This window comes from Antechinus flavipes, chromosome 2, assembly GCF_016432865.1.
Source record: "Antechinus flavipes isolate AdamAnt ecotype Samford, QLD, Australia chromosome 2, AdamAnt_v2, whole genome shotgun sequence".
NCBI classification, from domain to species: domain Eukaryota; kingdom Metazoa; phylum Chordata; class Mammalia; order Dasyuromorphia; family Dasyuridae; genus Antechinus; species Antechinus flavipes.
Window position 1 is genome coordinate 386,788,047 of NC_067399.1, and position 17,958 is coordinate 386,806,004.

At 40.2% G+C, this 17,958-nt stretch overlaps 2 protein-coding genes across 2 annotated transcripts in view; one reads left to right on the top strand and one right to left on the bottom strand.

The window, feature by feature from the left end:
• Positions 1-2,352, bottom strand: part of FAM13B (family with sequence similarity 13 member B) — a 160,427-nt gene extending 158,075 nt beyond the window's left edge. Inside the window, exon 1 of the mRNA XM_051978464.1 lies at positions 2,255-2,352. The gene's annotated coding sequence lies outside the window, so the exon portion shown is untranslated. The remainder of the gene's footprint in view (positions 1-2,254) is intronic.
• A 5,566-nt stretch (positions 2,353-7,918) lies between these two features.
• Positions 7,919-13,220, top strand: WNT8A (Wnt family member 8A). Its single transcript, XM_051978472.1, is given in 7 exon segments — positions 7,919-8,069; positions 8,170-8,203; positions 8,774-8,912; positions 9,889-10,014; positions 10,838-10,980; positions 12,636-12,828; positions 12,831-13,220. Coding segments are annotated over 7 exon segments (1,062 nt in total). The 5' UTR covers positions 7,919-8,001; the 3' UTR covers positions 13,190-13,220.
• Positions 13,221-17,958: the final 4,738 nt, after the last annotated feature.

A 17,958-nucleotide genomic window follows, 5' to 3' on the forward strand; every position in this document is an offset into this window, starting at 1 on the left:
CTCGGTGGGAATTAGAGGATGGAAGGTGAGAATTTGAAACTGGAAATGAAATAAATTGAATTTAAAAAGTAAAGTTGGAAGAATCCTTAGTGTCAAATCCAATCTCTTTGTTTACAGATGAAGAAATCATGACCCAAGAATGTTGTGACTTATCTTTGGTTACACAAGTAGTAAATAACAAAGGGAAGTCCTCTTATTCCAAATCAAGTGTTGTGGCCACTGCAACACCTTGTTTATGTCCCACCACTATCTTTCTTTCAGAATCAGGGTAGATGCACGTGGTAGAATCTCAATAAATTGTTGTTAGACTGAATTTGGAAGATGAAGGACATTTAAGAATTTTTAGGGAGTGAAATTGGAGAAAATGGAATCATATGAGCAAATCTTTCCTTCTAGAGCTAGCTAGAAAATCTCCAGACCTGAAACATCATTTTTTTTTTTTGTGAAGGATTCTCTCTTCAAAGGAAAAAAATTCTCAGTCACAGTTAACTACACAAGTGAAAGACAGAATTGGAGTGTTGTATTGGGTAGATCCTTAGAACAAACCATTTTCCTTCTAGGATACAGTCCCACCCCTCAGTATTGGAGGAAGCAAAGATTGATGTTCTCCAATCACTTTCCCTAGTATATAGGAAAGTCTTAATGAATTCTTGTTAAATGACTAACTGTTCTGTTCCTCACACTCTCTGTCACCACACAAAATACCTAAAAGACAGCAATGAATTATCCAGGGGATTATTTGATCAGGAGATTATTGATGAGCACTTTTCCACCCAGATGGCAAATAGCTACCAAACTTAACATATTCAAAACCAAATACCAATATCAAACAACATTTTTTCCTCCTCCCAAAATCAGGTCTCCCTCTCCACACAATTTCCAGTCCTTTTTTTGTCCCCTCTCTCACCCTTTCCCCCCTATTCAATCAGCCAGATCATTGCATATTCTCTTCCTTTCTGTCCTTATTACCACCGCTGAATCCAAGCTAGGGATTTTCCCTTCTCATGTTTTCCTAGATCACTTTATCTGGAGCTCTCTCCCCTTTATCTCTATCACTTCTACCTTGTATGGAGTGAACCAAAAGTTTTAGTAGTTTTAAGCTTTATTAACTTTGGGAGTATATGACTCCAAGCTTATAAAAAAATATCACTTTAAAGTTTCATCTTTCCCATTTCTTATTCACATATTCAGATTGTGAATTGAGTAATAAAATTTTAATTTTAATGAGACAGGGTTATACATTGTGTGGGGGATAGTTTCTGGATGACACTTTTTGATGGAGGAGATCCTTTTTCTAAGCCATCAGGTCATCTGATTATCTCTCTATTAGACATTTTCCTATGGGGTCATGCTATAACTACTGTATATGCATCAAAACCTCAGTTTTTAGTTGATCTTAAAGCTAGGGTTACAAATTACCAATCTTTTAATCACTGAGTAGCAGCTGATGAATACTTTTACAAATTTTGAAAGTAAACTAGAGTAATATATAGCACAAGACACAGGTTATATTAATTCAAATAAGCAACAACATCTATAGTTTTTAAAAATAAATGATTATTTTTGTAAGTTTGTTGCTTTTATATTTCCGAAGTTGTAAGAACATCTTTAAAACATCTTGAATTTTACTGCTTCACATTCTTATTGCAGTTCCCCCATTAGATTATAAATTCCTTGGAGGACAGACTGTGTTGCTTTTTTAATTTGTGAATATCTCAGCACCTCGAATAGTACCTGGCACAAAACATAATAAAAACGTATCAAATTTGAGTTGATTACAAGAAAGCTGAACTCTTTTCTAATAAACAAATAATTGAGCTATCTTCTTCAGAGCAGAGATTCCTGTTTTGCCCGAAACTTTAGGATAGAGAGAGAGAGAGCCGCCCCTGCCTGTTGTGACATCTCCACCGTTCCCACCCACCCACCCCACTGCGAGATTGGGCAAGCTTAGGCTGGGAGTAGTAAAGAGAGGGAATACTAGAGGCACCTCTGCTCAGTGTCACAGCTTCTTTATCTAGTTAACAGAGATGTGTTAAAAAGCCAAGTCTCCCTCCTTCTCCGATCCCCTCCTTCTCCACTCCCAACATACCCCAGTTAGCAACACTTTGGTGTGACCGAAAGACACTCACAGTTACTGTCTAAGCAGCACCTGCTGCGCTCAGCCCGCACCCCTGCGGAAGGAGTCAGAGACGAGGAAGAGGTATTTGGGCGAGCTTTTGCGCATTTGGGCGAGCTTTTGCGCATTTGGGCTTACCTTCAGATGGGAAGGTCCAAATGATTTCAACTCTTGGAGCCAGGAGCTCACACAGTGTGACTGGAGACGGGGTCTGTGGAACCTTTCGCTGCTGCCTCTACCCTCCAGTGTTTCTCTTGGGCAAAATCCCGGGGCCTCTTAGAATCTTACTCATAGAATGTAGAATCATAAAATAATAGAATATCTGAAAGGATCTTAGAGCTAGTGACTAACTGCCTGATCTTCATCCTCATAGTTTCGACTTCAGTCTGTCAGTGTCTGCTCGAGTATCACCTGGGGGTATTCAGTACTCTCACGAAAAAATCTGGCCCATTGTTGGACAGCACTAAATGTAATATTTATAACACTGGGCGAAAATCTCCTTTTCTTCAGCTTCTACCCATTAGTCTGTCTACAGGAGCTACATCGATTAATTCTGATTGCTTCTTTCTCTTTCTATCTTCCAGTGAGAAGGAGCTCAGACCCAAGATCAGAGGAACTAAGTAGAGGCAGCAGCATCTCAAGTATATGTTGACTGCTTTCACTCTCATGCTCCCCTCCCTGTCTCCATCTCTTTTCCACATTTAACTAGGAACGAAGATCCTTACTCACTCTTTGACAGATAGTTTATGGTAAGGAATGTGACATATACATTAGATGAGGACTATATGCAAATTCCTAATCAATCCCTACAGTTTTCATAGCTTTGATAGTGTTCCTGTGCCTTGTCTAGGCACTATCTGTCATAATGCTGAAGCAGTTCACAACTCCACCATTTTCCTAGGCCCAACTGGCTGTTATCCCCCAATCTGATTCCATGCCCAAAGACTAGGTCCTCTTCCCATCTCATCTTCAGACTCCATACTCTCTTGCCTCCTTCCTTCTTCAGGATAAGTCTTGCTGACGTGGGAGCCACTTGAGATACCCGTACAACCATAATATTAGCACTGTTAAATTTAATATATTGTATAAAACTCATCGTCCATAAAGATGAAGATCTGTTTCTAATAATAGCCCCAAGAAATCTGGTTTACTTTCCTGAAGTCTACCACGAAAAGAGTATCACCTTTACTAACCAACATTTATCAAGGGATTGCTATATGAAACATCCTTTGATAGAATTTACCACCCAACTTGGAGGAAAAAAAGATCTGTGTTTCTGGCAACTATCCATAGCACTTTCTTTATAGCACTCTGGTTTACATATAGTTTGTCTTATATATTATAGTTAATACCATGCTTTTCTAATCTCTCATAGTATAAGATAAGTTTCATTAGAATAGGAGCTCATCCTTGGATCCCTGCCTTCATAGTAGCTGCCATTGCACATAATGGGTGCTCAGTAAATGTGTGCTGAAGAAGGAAGAATAGCATGAGGAAAAGGGAAGAAGGAAGGAAAGAAGGGATAAAGGGAGGAAGGAAGAGAGAAAAGAATTATTCAAGGTCATAGCAGATCTATACAGAAAAATAAGCAGAAACAGTAAATGAATTTCTGTAAGTTCAGAAAAGAAAGAGATCATGAGAAATCAGCTTTCCTCATTAGGCATTTTTGCTTGTCATTCATAAAGTAATAATAAGGATCCATTTGTTATCACCGGTAATGTCTCCTGGGAAAAAAAGTTTTGTAAATTAATTGCCTGCTTTGCAAAGTAGGTCTTAGAATCATAGATTGTTAGGATTGGAAAGGATCTTCCAGATCATCTAGTCTGATCCATGATTTTTGCACATGAGAAAACCAAAGCCTAGGAAAGCTGCTTGCTCTGCCCTTTCAGGTCATATAGCTGGTGAAATCAGCATATGAACCCACTCTTCTAACTCCCATCCCAGGGCTTATTCCACTAGACATCTTCATCTTGGAAAAACTAATCCCCTCAAAAGATGCAGAAATAGTCTGGGTTTTACCCTTGAATTAATAACATCTATTATTTTCTCCATGGTTCCCTAGATAATTAATTGATCCATTAAGAAACATTTTTTAAAACACCTCCAGGAGCCAGAGATACCAACACAAAAATTAAACAGTTTGTCCTCAAGAAGCTTCCATTAAACATTGACTAGGGTGCCTACTTTACACAAGGCAGATTTCTGGGAATGGGTGGAATGGATTGTGTTCAAATGAATATTCCAAAAAATCATAGACTTTTACAAATTTAAAGAACCTCAGGGATAGGATCCAATCTTCTCCCCCGCCCAGCCCCTGGTACCTCTTTTATACTTGAAGAAATGAATCTGTGGAGAGGAAATGACCCACAATGTATGGTAGATCATGGTATAATCCATGGTAGATCCAGGTTTCCAGCCCAGTTCAGTGGTTATTTATGAAACTAAATTGAAATGAAGGTAGTATGACACTATAGAGCTACATAGAAACTCAGGAGGAGAATGACTAGGAGAATCCTCCAAACTCTGCCTAGAGAGGCCATTTTAAAATCTGACCCAGTCCAGAGGCCAGTGAGAAGGTAGAAGTCATTCTAAGAGTTGAAATCTAAGAGTTGAAAATTAGACACCCAAAAGAACCTCCAGACAGAGCCAAGTGGGATCATGACTACAGCTGAAGCTGATCTCCCTCCCTGGGGACCTTGAGTTTGTCTGATTATGGAGAGGGGGAAGGAAGAATGTCCTGCCCAGAGACAGTGGGGAGGCTACATGGACCCTAGGAGGCCTTTCCTAGACAGCAGAAGGAATGTGTGAACACTGTCCTCCCAGCAGGGACTGGGGGCTGAGAGAAGAGGCTGAGTCCATTAGGAACATTTAGCATTCATGACATTCTTACCCACCTGATGAGCTTGGCTCCAGTAGCCTTCCCTGGGTCCCTGGGTGCTAAGTACTCTCCAAGCCTTACTAATAAATTTGGAGCCAAGAGGGAGATGTGGCCCTTTGGGGAAGCCTGAGGCAGTCTACATTGAAAGAAGCATTGAAACGACTTGAAAATTGAAGAGAGGAGGAAAGAGGAAGGAAGGGAATAAGTATTTATTAAAAGCCTACTAACAGGTATTGTACCCAGTGCTCTTATAAATAAATATTATATATTTTATATAGTATACATAGCATATAGTGTACATATATATAGTATATTTATTTATATACAGCTTTATGTAGTATGTGTATGTATATACATGCAAATGTATATACTTTCTATAAATATTACCTCATTTGATTTGAAATCCCAGGCCCTGGCTGAAGGAGCTTTGATTGTCTCTACCATTCCCCAGGTGAGGAATACAATTTGTAATAAAGTGATCTAAAACATTTGTTAGGTACTTTATAGTTCTCCAAATACTCTTTCATACACTATTCCACTTGTGCTTCATAAAAAGTCCTTGATGCACACATAATTATTCTCATTTTTAAAGGAGGAAATTGAGCCTCTGAGAATTTGAGACCCCCACAGTCACACAATGAGCACCTTTGGGACTCTGGGAGATCAGAGTGAATTCCTCAGAACTGGGTCTAGAACCCAAGTCTCCTGATTCCCAGGAGACTGTTATAATAGGTCAGAAGATGATGAGTCAGGACCTCAGCTTCCAGTTCCTCCTCCTCCCTGACTCACCCAGAATCCTCTAGTCACCTCCAGTGTTCCCTCCCCCACCCTGTGCCCTAGATTCTGTCACCAACAGGTGATAACCTCCTTTCTTCTCCAAATTTTATCATTGTGCACCCTTCAATTTCATACCCAATGAAGCACAGAAACAGAAGAAGACAAGACAATGAAGCCTCTGAGCTTCCTCAAATCACATTCTTCTGAGGTTGACATGAATGCCATCCCTTCTTACCCCACTTCTGGGACCACTTTTAGAGAGCTGCACTGGATCATCCCTGCTTGGAAAATTCCAGATTCTCCTTGGAATTGTCTCCCTTCTTGAATCAACACTTCTCAGTGAACTACCCCTATGGTCTACTACTTCCTCTCATGGATTAATAGAACTCAGAGTTGGAAGAGGTCCCAGAGATCATCTATTCCAATCCATATTCAAATCACAGATTCCATCTCAGTCATTCCCAAATGTCTGAGAATTTGGTCAATGGAATCTGTAGCTATGACGGGAAAAGGAGAAGGCTCTTGCTGCAATTTGAGCAGCTGGAATTCAAGCAAACTGGAAAGAATGCTATTGGGAAACTTGGATATGAAACCAGTGCCAAGAGTAGTAAAGAATAATCTAGTGATGGGGGCACATGTATATTGCTAATGTGTTCTCTCCCTGTCCCTGTGGAGGAGAAAACCAATGATACTAACTCATTGGAAGGGATAGAGACTTGATCTGTTGTGTTATCAGGATAGGGGACTCCCAGGGAGGAAACTCCCTCTATCAGTGCAATTCAAGTATAATTTCTGCAATTTGTAGTCTTTAAAGAGCTTACTCCATCATTTAAAGTTAACTGACTTACCAAGGTTATATTAGCAGTAAATGTCAGAAATGGGACTTTTCTTTTAGGTCTTCTTAACTTTCAGACTCCTATATGATAAGTTGCTTCTTTGACTCAGAATGGTAGCAATTGTAATGATATTATACATTAGTTCTACTTTTTAAGTATTAACTTAATGCTTACCAATTATTAATAATCCTTTGAGACAGGGCAAAAGTTGTTATCCTTTATTTGACAGATGAAGAAATGGAGACAAGTAACTTTTCATTTTAAAAAAAATGCACCTGACTAGGGTTCACAAAACCTGGATTCAAATCCTCCCAATCAATCTTGTTCATCTCACAACCTAGGCTGAACAAATTGAATAAGATAAGGAATGCAGAACCATCTTAACTGTCAAATGTCTGTGCGATATTTTTATTCTTTATGGCTGCTAATTAGATTAATAATGCTTGTAAGGGACACTCAAAGGCAATGCAGAATCAGGGACAGAGCTTGGCCTCCTGACCAGGAGAGAGCTCCTTCTAATCAGCCCAAACATTGATTCTCAATCCACAGTTTTTTCAGCCTCAGATCATTTTTCAGATAATAGCTTATATTTAAATAGTGGTGTAAAGTTGGCAAAGTATTTTTTTAGATACATCTGACCTACACAATTCTATCACATAACTGTGCTATTCCTATAAGATGAAAAGGTTTATATTAGTAGGAGTGCAGTAACTTGCTGAGGTTCACACAGCTAATAAATTTTCTGAGGCTGAAGGAACTTCAATTTGGAGTCTTCCAAATTCCAAATCCTGTTTTCTACCGAGAAGAGCCCAGGGGAAAAGACAAAACCCTGAATAATAGTAGAGTCCCAGTTTCTAGCCTATTCTCCCACACCTATCCTTGCAGGGACATTGTCACTGGACAAATATGAATTTTATCCTAATACAGCATATGGCCAAAGGAAGTCGGGCAATGGCACAGACTTTGGGAGAAATTAGGTCAGATGGGGACATACTCTGATCATGGCTCTACCTTCTCCATAAGCCAGAAAAAATTCATAGACTCAAGAACTGGAGAGAGTGGATACTAGGATACTAACAGGCAGGGCAGGCGGAGCTACTGGTTGCTCCCTCCTCTCACCTTTTGAAGTGCCGAGCTCAATGTGTGCCCTATTGGGCCACTGTCTCCTCTAACCGCATCATTGGAGAACAAATGAGATCAGTCACTGGGCTAGCTGGCGTGCGGTATTTTCCCCCCTTGGTTATTTAGAACTTTCCCCTATAAATACCAAAGTTTCCGTTTAGTGCTACTCCTTGAAGACCAGCGGGCAGTCCCTTCATCCCTCACCCTCTGGACTGGAGCTCCCTTGGGATCCCAGAGGCTGAGGTCCAAACAGGACCACGGAGGGCAGAGCCATGAATGAGCGCCTTATCTTTCTGGTGACTGTGGGCATTTGCTATACTACCCTCAAGACCTCTGCCTGGTAAGTCCTCCTTCCCCAGTTCCTGCCTCAGAGGTTCCTCCTCACACATTTTTCTTCCCTTCACTTACCTTCCCGGCTTATTTTTTCCCCTTCACTGTAGGTCAGTGAACAATTTCCTGATGACAGGGCCCAAGGTAAGACATTCTTTGTGTCAGTGTCTGTATGTTATGATGTATGTGCCGGGGCATGTGTGTACCTTTATACTGGTTCTAGTTTATTTTTGCCTAAAGCAAATTCGGGGAGAAAACTCGATGTTTGGGGATCTTGGGAAAGGGGTGGAATGATAAAAAAAAAAAAAGCCCACCCATAACCCCTTCCCCTAGGGTCAGGAGTGGGATATGTGTGTTTAGTAGAGATAACTAAAGAAAACTGAAATTCGCTACTTTGCCCCAAAACTCCTCCCTTCCCCCATCAGGTTTTTGCTTTTGTTTTGAGGGGGGAGTTAGACGTGGCAGGGAGACTGGGGGGAGTTCAGGGGGAGAAGGAAAACCGTGAGGAAAGAAAGGGAGATAACGTCCAATCCCCAGGGCAGCTCACAGATATTGCCAAAGAATATTGTGATCTGAGTCCCCTGCCGCGGAGGTGCAGGAGGTCGTTTCAGCTCCTGCTCCCCTACCTCGACTCCATCCTCACTCTCAGGAGCCGGGAGCGGGGCACTTCTAGAACAAGTTTAAGAAGTTCCAAGTGCTTCCGTCCACTTCCAGGCCTATCTGACTTATACAACCAGTGTGGCCCTCGGTGCCCAGAGTGGCATCGAGGAATGTAAGTTCCAGTTTGCCTGGGAGCGCTGGAATTGTCCGGAAAGCGCCCTGCAGATCTCTACACACAACCGACTGAGGAGTGGTAAGTATTTGCCTGCCGCTGTCTGCACCTGTCTCATTGTGTCCCTCCATTAATTTCTGTGGGGGTGGTTTCTATGCATATCTACCTATCCCTATGCTCATCTGTAGGTGTGCAGGTGTATTTTCACTTAGATGGTGTCTTACATTATGCTGACTTATATCAAAATATGTATTCGGGAGTTCAGGAATAAATGCAATGGGAAAGGAAGAATGAATGCTTCTCATTCTGAGTTTAGGACAAAGAATAGCAATAGGTGTTTAGTAAATGGTGGAAAGAACTGCTTTCTCCTTCTTGAGTTGTCAGATGTCTAATCATCATAATAATTCATATTTATATAGAATATTAAGATTAAAGCCTCTTGACATGAATTATTTTATTTGACCCTCACAGCAACCCTGGGAGGTAGGTACTGTTACTATTCCCATTTTACAGATGAGGAAACTGAGGTTGAAGTTAAATGATTTGTCTAGGGTCATAAAGCTGGTGAGTTTTGGAGGTGAAATTTGTACTCATATTTTCCTGACTCAAATTCAAGCTTTCTTATTTTCTACACCAATAATATTCATTAATAATCACACATGGAGCCCAACTCACACAGAGCTGGAAAAAAATTTAACCCTCCTCATTTGATATCTCCAAAGTCATAGAAGCAGTAAATGACAGAGTGGGAATTTAAATCTGCATACATCCAGTTCAAAATTAGTGTTGTATGTATATGTGTACAGAGGGTTTCCCTCTCTGTACCTTTTGAGCACAATATGATTTCTTGTTCCTGGATCACATTATACTTATGGGCCTTATTTCCCCCCTCATCATACACTGGGCTTAAATGAAATAGCAACAAACATGCTTTGAATCCTAGGGCTGAAAAGCATCTCTCAAGCAACTGATTTTAGGTCTGCAGAATCAGTGTTCCTAAACCTTGATGAGGTGGGAGCTTTAGTAACATGCCCTTTTTAATATTTCTGTTTCAAAGCTACTAGGGAGACATCTTTCATCCATGCCATCAGTTCTGCAGGGGTCATGTATACCATCACCAAGAACTGCAGCATGGGAGATTTTGAGAACTGCAGCTGTGATGAGTCCAACAATGGAAAAACTGGTAAGTCGTGTGTGTGTGTGTGTGTGTGTGTGTGTGTGTGTGTGTGTGTGAGAGAGAGAGAGACAGACAGACAGACAGACAGACAAAGAGAGAGACAGAGACAGAGACAGAGAGACAAAGAGAGAGAGAGAGAGACAGAGACAGAGAGAAAGAGAGAGAGAGAGAGAGAGAGAGAGAGAGAGAGAGAGAGAGACAAAGAGACAGAGAGACAGAAACAGAGAGACACACAGAGAGAGAGACAGACAGACCAAGTGACAGAGAGACACACACATACAAGAGACAGAGAAGGGGAATGGAATGGGCAGGCAGTAAGAAAGGAGTAGATGGAACAGCTTCCTTGTCCTGTCTTACCTTAAATGCATAATTCTAGAAAGTTGAATGAGGTAGTTTGGGATGAATGGGGCTTAAAATAAACCAGAAGACCTGGAATTGTGGGCCATCTTGGTTATCTAGCCATGGCCCATGCCTATTAGGCTGAGCGTTTGCAAGACTACCTCCCCTCCACCCCCAGTCCCAGACTTCTGTTTTCATGCATGTGGGAAGGAAGATAGCCAGTGGCTCTTTAGGAAAGTCACCAGCCTCCTTTCAGACTCAGTGTCATTTCTTCCACTATTGCCCTCCTTCCTTTGTACTGCTCCCTCCCCCAGGTTGAATTACAAAAGATACCTACTTTTCAACTGAATCCAATAAGGGATCATTTTGTTAAATACTTACCATGTGCTGGGCACTGGAAATACAAAGGGAAAACTGAGAATAATCTTTGCCCTAATTTCTTGGTTGACCATGAATCTTCTAATGCTCTTTCTTCTCCTCTTGCATACAGGTGGCCATGGATGGATCTGGGGAGGATGTAGTGACAATGTGGAATTTGGGGAAAGAATCTCCAAGCTCTTTGTAGATGGCCTGGAGAAGGGAAAGGACGCCAGAGCTTTGATGAACCTGCACAACAACAAAGCAGGCAGGCTGGTGTGTACCTGAATCAAATGACCAGTTTCCCCGGGGCTCACCATCTTCCCTCTGGCCTAATAGCAGAATTTTCTTTTTTTTTTTTAATTTTTATTTAATGATTACTTTATATTGACAACATTATCCCTTGTATTCGTTTCTTTTCCGATTTTTTCCCCTTCCTCCCTCCACCCCCTCCCCTAGTTTTATATATGTTAGATATGTTGCAGTATATCCTAGATACAATATATGTTTGCAGAACCGAACAGTTCTCTTGTTGCATAGGGAGAATTGGATTCAGAAGGTATAAATAACCCGGGAAGAAAAACAAAAATGCAGATAGTTCACATTCGTTTCCCAGTGTTCTTTCTTTGGGTGTAGCTGCTTTTGTCCGTCATTTATCAATTGAAACTCAGTTAGGTCTCTTTGTCAAAGAAATCCACTTCCATCAAAATATGTCCTCATACAATATCGTTGTCGAAGTGTATAATGATCTCCTGGTTCTGCTCATTTCACTTAGCATCAGTTCATGTAAGTCTCGCCAGTCCTCTCTGTATTCATCCTGCTGGTCATTTCTTACAGAACAATAATATTCCATAACATTCATATACCACAATTTACCCAGCCATTCTCCAATTGATGGGCATCCATTCATTTTCCAGTTTCTAGCCACTACAAATAGGACTGCTACAAACATTTTGGCACATACAGGTCCCTTTCCCTTCTTTAGTATTTCTTTGGGATATAAGCCCAATAGAAACACTGCTGGATCAAAGGGTATGCACAATTTGATAATTTTTTGGGCATAATTCCAGATATAGCAGAATTTTCTGATGGGAGCTGGGGACAAAATAGAGCTCATGCTACAGGGTAATGGTAGGGACTGAAGACTGACAGAATTTGAATACACTGAATAGAAAGTCTCAAACATTCACTCAATTGAGATTGGGGTAGAGTAGACTATGGAAAAGCCTCCCTAGCTTTAAAAGCCTTCTTCAGCAGACCCAAACAATATTCTGGGACCCAATTTCAGAATCTCAAGGCAAATCCACTTGGAAAATATAGATAACAGTCTCTGAGGCAAAGTGCTAGTAAATAAAAATCATACAGACGCTCTGTATGATCAGCACATTAATAACTCAGCCTTAATTGACTATCCTAATTGTCTCAATTTACTATTACTAATTCCAACATACTAAACTAATTCTAATTAACAGAAACCAGGTAATTATGATAGGAGGAGCCAAGATAACTTGAATCTCCAGAACTAAGATTGGTAGATAAGCCACAATCGTTTTTTTCTCTACCAGAAAAAAAAAAGACCAAGACCTTTAATGGTATATATAATGACTCATCTTAGTTCATCTGAATTGTCACCTTGGCCCCACCTACCACAATCAATTAGTTCCTATAAACTGGAAAGACTTTGGAGTAAAGAAGATAGTCACTAGCCTGCAGTATCACTGTATCTCCTCATAATTATATGTCCATTTAAGAGATGGGTAAATCGAGTCACAGTAAGTTTAAGTGATTTACCCAGGGTCTAGAGCCCAGATTTCTTGACTTCTGGTCAGATTTCTTTGCTCTCTCAAAGTGTATTTCATTCTAGAGATTCTGGGTGTCCATTTAAGCTCTCTCCCTGGGTCTCTCTCTAATCAGAGCTATTTTCTAACTAGGCTGTAAGGGCCACCATGAAGAGGACTTGTAAATGCCATGGCATCTCCGGCAGCTGCAGCATCCAGACTTGTTGGCTGCAGTTGGCTGACTTCCGAGAGATGGGGGATTACCTGAAGGCCAAGTACAATCGAGCCTTGAAGATGGAGATGGACAAGCGCAGGTTCCGGGCCGGGAACAGCGCCGAGAGCCGGTGGGCCCGGCGGAGGCCTTCTCGCCCAGTGCTGAGGCGGAACTGATCTTTCTGGAAGAGTCACCCGACTACTGTATCCGCAACTCCAGCCTGGGCATCTACGGAACGGAGGGCCGGGAGTGCCTGCAGAGCGGCCGCAATCTGTCCCAGTGGGAGCGGCGCAGCTGTGGGCGCCTGTGCATGGACTGCGGACTTCGGGTGGAAGAGAGGAGGACAGAAGCGGTCAACAGCTGCAACTGCAAGTTTCAGTGGTGCTGCACAGTCAAGTGTGACCAGTGCTGGCAAGTAGTGACCAAGTACTATTGCACTCGGGCTCCCGGAGGCTCTCGAGCTCGGTCGAAGGGCAGTTCCAATGCCAGCTAACCCATTTCCCCTATCAAGCGGGCGGCAATAGTCAGAAGGTGAATAGTAATGCTCCTCTTGGGGAAGGGAAAAGGAAGCCGATGGTAGACAGGACAGAGGTCAGAAATCAGGGGTGGGGAATAATTGTCCAGAGAAGACCATTTTGGTCAACCTCTGGCTTCCTGCTGAGGAAGTCATCTCCTGAACCCTTGAAGCCTTAGTGGTAAGGAGGTCTCTCTTTGTGTAGCCCAAAGTATTTTCTTTATAAAGAAAGCCTTAAGAAAGACCCAGGCTGGGATCAAATTCCCTCTCCAGTCTCCAGAATCACTTGGAGGCAGGTGTTAGATTCTACTTTGATGTTAGACCAAGTATCTTCTGACAAAATTCTCCACTTATTGTACCATATGATGGCTGTCCCCTTGTCTCTACCCCCTTACTCTTGCAGCTCTGGCTAAGAGGAGGATCCAGACAGACTTTCAAAGGTTCATTTTCCCAAGGCCCAGGACCCTTCTCACCTCTGTCCTCAGAGCTCAGAGTTACAAGGGAGAGAGGGGTGCTGTACTGTCACTGAAGCCACCTAGACTCGCCACCTAAGTAGTCACACAGAAAACAGTACTGAGACCAAGCACAATGTTTGAAGATGTTTTGTCTTTGGGAGATTTTATTTTGTTAATAGGAGCTTATAATGTATAATGAGAAAGATGCCTTTATACAAACAATCCTTAGGAGGCTGGTATGAAGGGTGGAGCAAGGCAGAAGTGGACCAGAACCAATTCAACCTAAGTATGTCCTCAGCCTAACCCATCTCTCACCTGGGTTATCCTAGACCTTGGCAGTGAGCATCACAGGCCCATGAGTAGAGAGCTGATGGCCACAATGTACTTTCCCCACCTAGGATACCTCCTAGGATCAGCATATCTCTTGGGGTGCTGGGAACCCTTTCTGTTTTGTTCTTTCTCCAGATGAAAATGTGAGACTTTATTTTCCAATAAATGATTTTAAATAAATCGCTTCGACCAGGTGCTTTTCCCCCTTCCTTTTAGAGCAAGGACAACCCTGTCTCCTTTTCCCTGTGATCCACGTGAGGAAAAGTATAGATAGCAATCTTTTTCTGTAACATCATCTATTTCATCCAGAAAATTGATGCCTCTGGAAAACAAGAAACAACAAGAAGAGCTCAATTGGAGTGAATGGAATCTTTTTCTATTGAGGAGTATCATAGATATAAAACTGGAAAGGACCTCAAAGATCATTGCAGTAAGAGTCTTGTCTCATCTTATACATGGGGAAACTGAGGCCCAGAGAAGTTTAATGACTTGCACAGGATTACATAAAAGTCTTTTGAATCTAAAGTATATTTGATCTCCCACAGGTTCCAGTAGATTTTGGGGTCTCAAGTAGGGGAATTCTGATGGTTATAGATTTGATATACTTCTTTTTTGCAACCTGTCTTCATCTATTGGATTACAGAATGGTGTGGAAAGAAGAGAAAGGACTTTTTTTTTTCTGAGAATGCCTCTAGTAGTGCAGGTCTCCTACTCAGATAGACCCTAAAGTCTAGGCAAGTATTTTCAAAGCTTATAAAAAGGAACTCAGTAAAATATTGGGTGGATATGGGAAAAATTCATCAAGTTTATGATAGGCCTCAAAAGTGCCCTACAGTAAGAGGATAATCAATCCAAATTAACTTCTTAAGGAGGAAGAAAAAGTTTATCAGTATATCTTCTCTAAAAAAGGTCCAACACAGAATTGGTATGATATATTTTAATATCAAATCCAGAATCCTGGGAAAGTAAAGGATTCAGAGTCACTCCAGGCATCAGATCTAGCAGGAAAACTGTAATTTATCATTTATTCCATATTACCATAATATGGTGATAGGATGGGAACAGGAAAATACTAACTAAATGGGAAAAAGTATAAAGAAGCTGAGGGTTAGGATAGGAAGAATATAAAAACAAAAACAACAGCAATAACATATAAGGACAAATTGTTTAATATTCTTCCCAATTACACATAAAAACAATTTTTAACATTCAGTTTTAAAATTTTTAAGTTTGAAATTCTCTTTTTCCCTCCCTCTTCTCCCCTCATTAAGAAAAGAAATTTTATATAGATTATACATGTGTCACTCTTGCAAAACCTTTCCATATTATTCATATTGAAAAAGAAAACATAACAAAATTAAACAAAAAACAAAAAGAGAAATAAAGTTTTTTTTAATTATTTCCACCTGTATTCAGACTCTATTAAGGTGGATAGCATTTTTCATCATAAGTTCTTCAGAATTGTCTTGGTTCATTGTATTGCTTTTTTAAAAAAGCTAAGAAAAGGACAATTTACAATAAATTGTGCTTCATACAAATAACATATAAGGACAAAACAGCATATACATAACTAATAAACATACAAAGATAATTTATAATAAACCTTCCTTATAGAGCATATAAGTAACACATAAAAACAGAACAGTTTGTGAAAATAAATTACATGCAAGGACAATTTAATAAATTGTCCTTGGATGTTACTTAGTTGTGTACATGTCATTTAGCTCTAGTACAAAGTAATCTTGTGGGGGAAAAAACTATTGAGCTTTTTTTGTATTTTTTCCAGTCTTGGAAAAGTACTTTGTATTTAGTAGATATGAAATCAATTTTCATGGAGTTAATGACAATAAATCGTTAAAGATTGAGGATAGGAAGATAGCATATTGTTGTATGGACCATCTTGGATCACTAAGCAATATTGGATAGTATTCCTACCCAATCCCTTGGCTTCTGGCTTTGCTTTCCAGTGATCCATAGGGTTAAGTTTCTGGAACATCATTCATTTCACAAATGAGAAAACCAAGGCCCAGACTGAGAAGGAAAAGGATTGCTTTTAAAGAAAATGGGATCTGTTCCAATTGGCGGTGGCCTTCTGAGGACTCCCAGCATAGATGTAAATACAAGGATAGTTCTTGGGTTCCTACAAACCTTATCATCACTGCAGACATTAAACTCTTAATTCTCAACAAATATTTATTGGATAATTGAGCTCCATAGTGAGCACTTGGGGACTGGTTTTATTGACAGAATTTCTCTTCTAGTTCTCTAACACTCTTCATTGAGTAAAGAACTGAGTTCTTGTTCTAAGAAGACAAATTCTCCCCACTCTTCTCCCTCCAAGGGGCTGTTTCAGGATTTCTTATTTGTTACCACTACCCTCTCTAGCACTCCACAAAGAGTCATCTGAGGGAAACAAATACTTCCTACAGCTTATTTCTGAGAGTTCATGTCTTTAAAAAAAAAAAATGGACTCAGAGTCCATGAGAAATCCCTAAATTGCTACAAAACTTCCAAGGAAATAGGAAAATTCAGATTTCTCTTGCCTTTCCTTCCAAGGCAGTATCTCTTTTTCCCCATCCATCTTGTTCTTTGGATGCAATCAATCACATTAATCAGTCTCTTCCAGATTAACTCCAGGCTCAGCAACAAAAGAAATTCTTATTTCTCTCCATCCATCACTTCTATGTCAGGGATTCATTCCATCACATCTTAGCATTATTCAAATTCATTAGTGGTTCCCCTCCCTGCTCTACTCTAAACCCCCTCTCCTGTTGGGACATTTTTAACAAGTTGATCCTCTATAATGAACTCGAACAATAAAACTCCAGTATGTCTGTATATCACATTCTGTGATCTGAGCAGAACAGTGAGCATTTCACACCTTACCCTCCCCCCAATTCCCCACACCTCTGTCCTAATGAAAACTTGTTGAAAAAGACCAAGAGGTAAACAACAATATTCAAAACATCACTCTTCCTGTTATCAAAGAACTGAAAACAAAGTAGTTGCCCAGTGATTGGAGGAGAACTGAGAAAGCTATCATACATGAATGTAATGGCAGATTACTGTACATTAAGAAATGATCAGAATGAGAAATTCAAAAAAGCTGAAAACAATGTGCATAAGCTTTTTATGTAGACTATAAGCCTTTTAACTACAAGAATCATTTCTTTTTCTTCTTTCAATCCCTAATAAGAATCATTTCTTTTTTCTCTTTCAATCTCTAATCCTAATGACTGTTATCTGGAATATAGCAGGCAATTAATAAATGCTTTTTTAGTTTCTTTTTCTATAAATTCGGGAGGTTGGACTTAATAACAGCTAGCATTGAGAAAGTGCTTTAAGATTTACCAAGTGTTTTACAAATAATATTTCATTTGCTCCTCACAACAATCCTTGAAGTAGATGCTATTATTATCCTCATTTTACAGATGAGGAAATTGAGGCAGGCTTATTTGCCCAGTGTCCTACAGTAAATGACTACGCGAGAGTGATTTGAACTCAAGTTATCCAGATACCAGGTTCAAATCTCTGTCCACTGCAAAATTCTTTTCTAACTCTAAATCTGTGCGCTTGTTAAACTATGATTGCTTGGTTGAACTGATGCAGAACCAAATAAATAGAGCACAAACCATAGTCTAGAAAATAACAGCAACTCTTTAAATGAAAATCTTACTAAAAAGAAGTAGACTCTTAGTAACTGGAAAACCAATAAAGATCCCAGAAAACAGATAATGATGTCTATAGTGCCTTCTCTATGACACCGAAGGGAAGTTACTAGGACAGAATGATGAGTATATTATGAGAAGTAGTCATTGCATTTGATGGTTTTACTTAATAATATCTTTGCCACAAAGGAAGGTTTGATCTGGAAAGGGGAGGAGTTCTTCCCTCCCTCTAGAAATGATAGTGATGCAAAAAACAAAATGCATCAATAAAATGAATTTTAAAAGAAAATGAGAC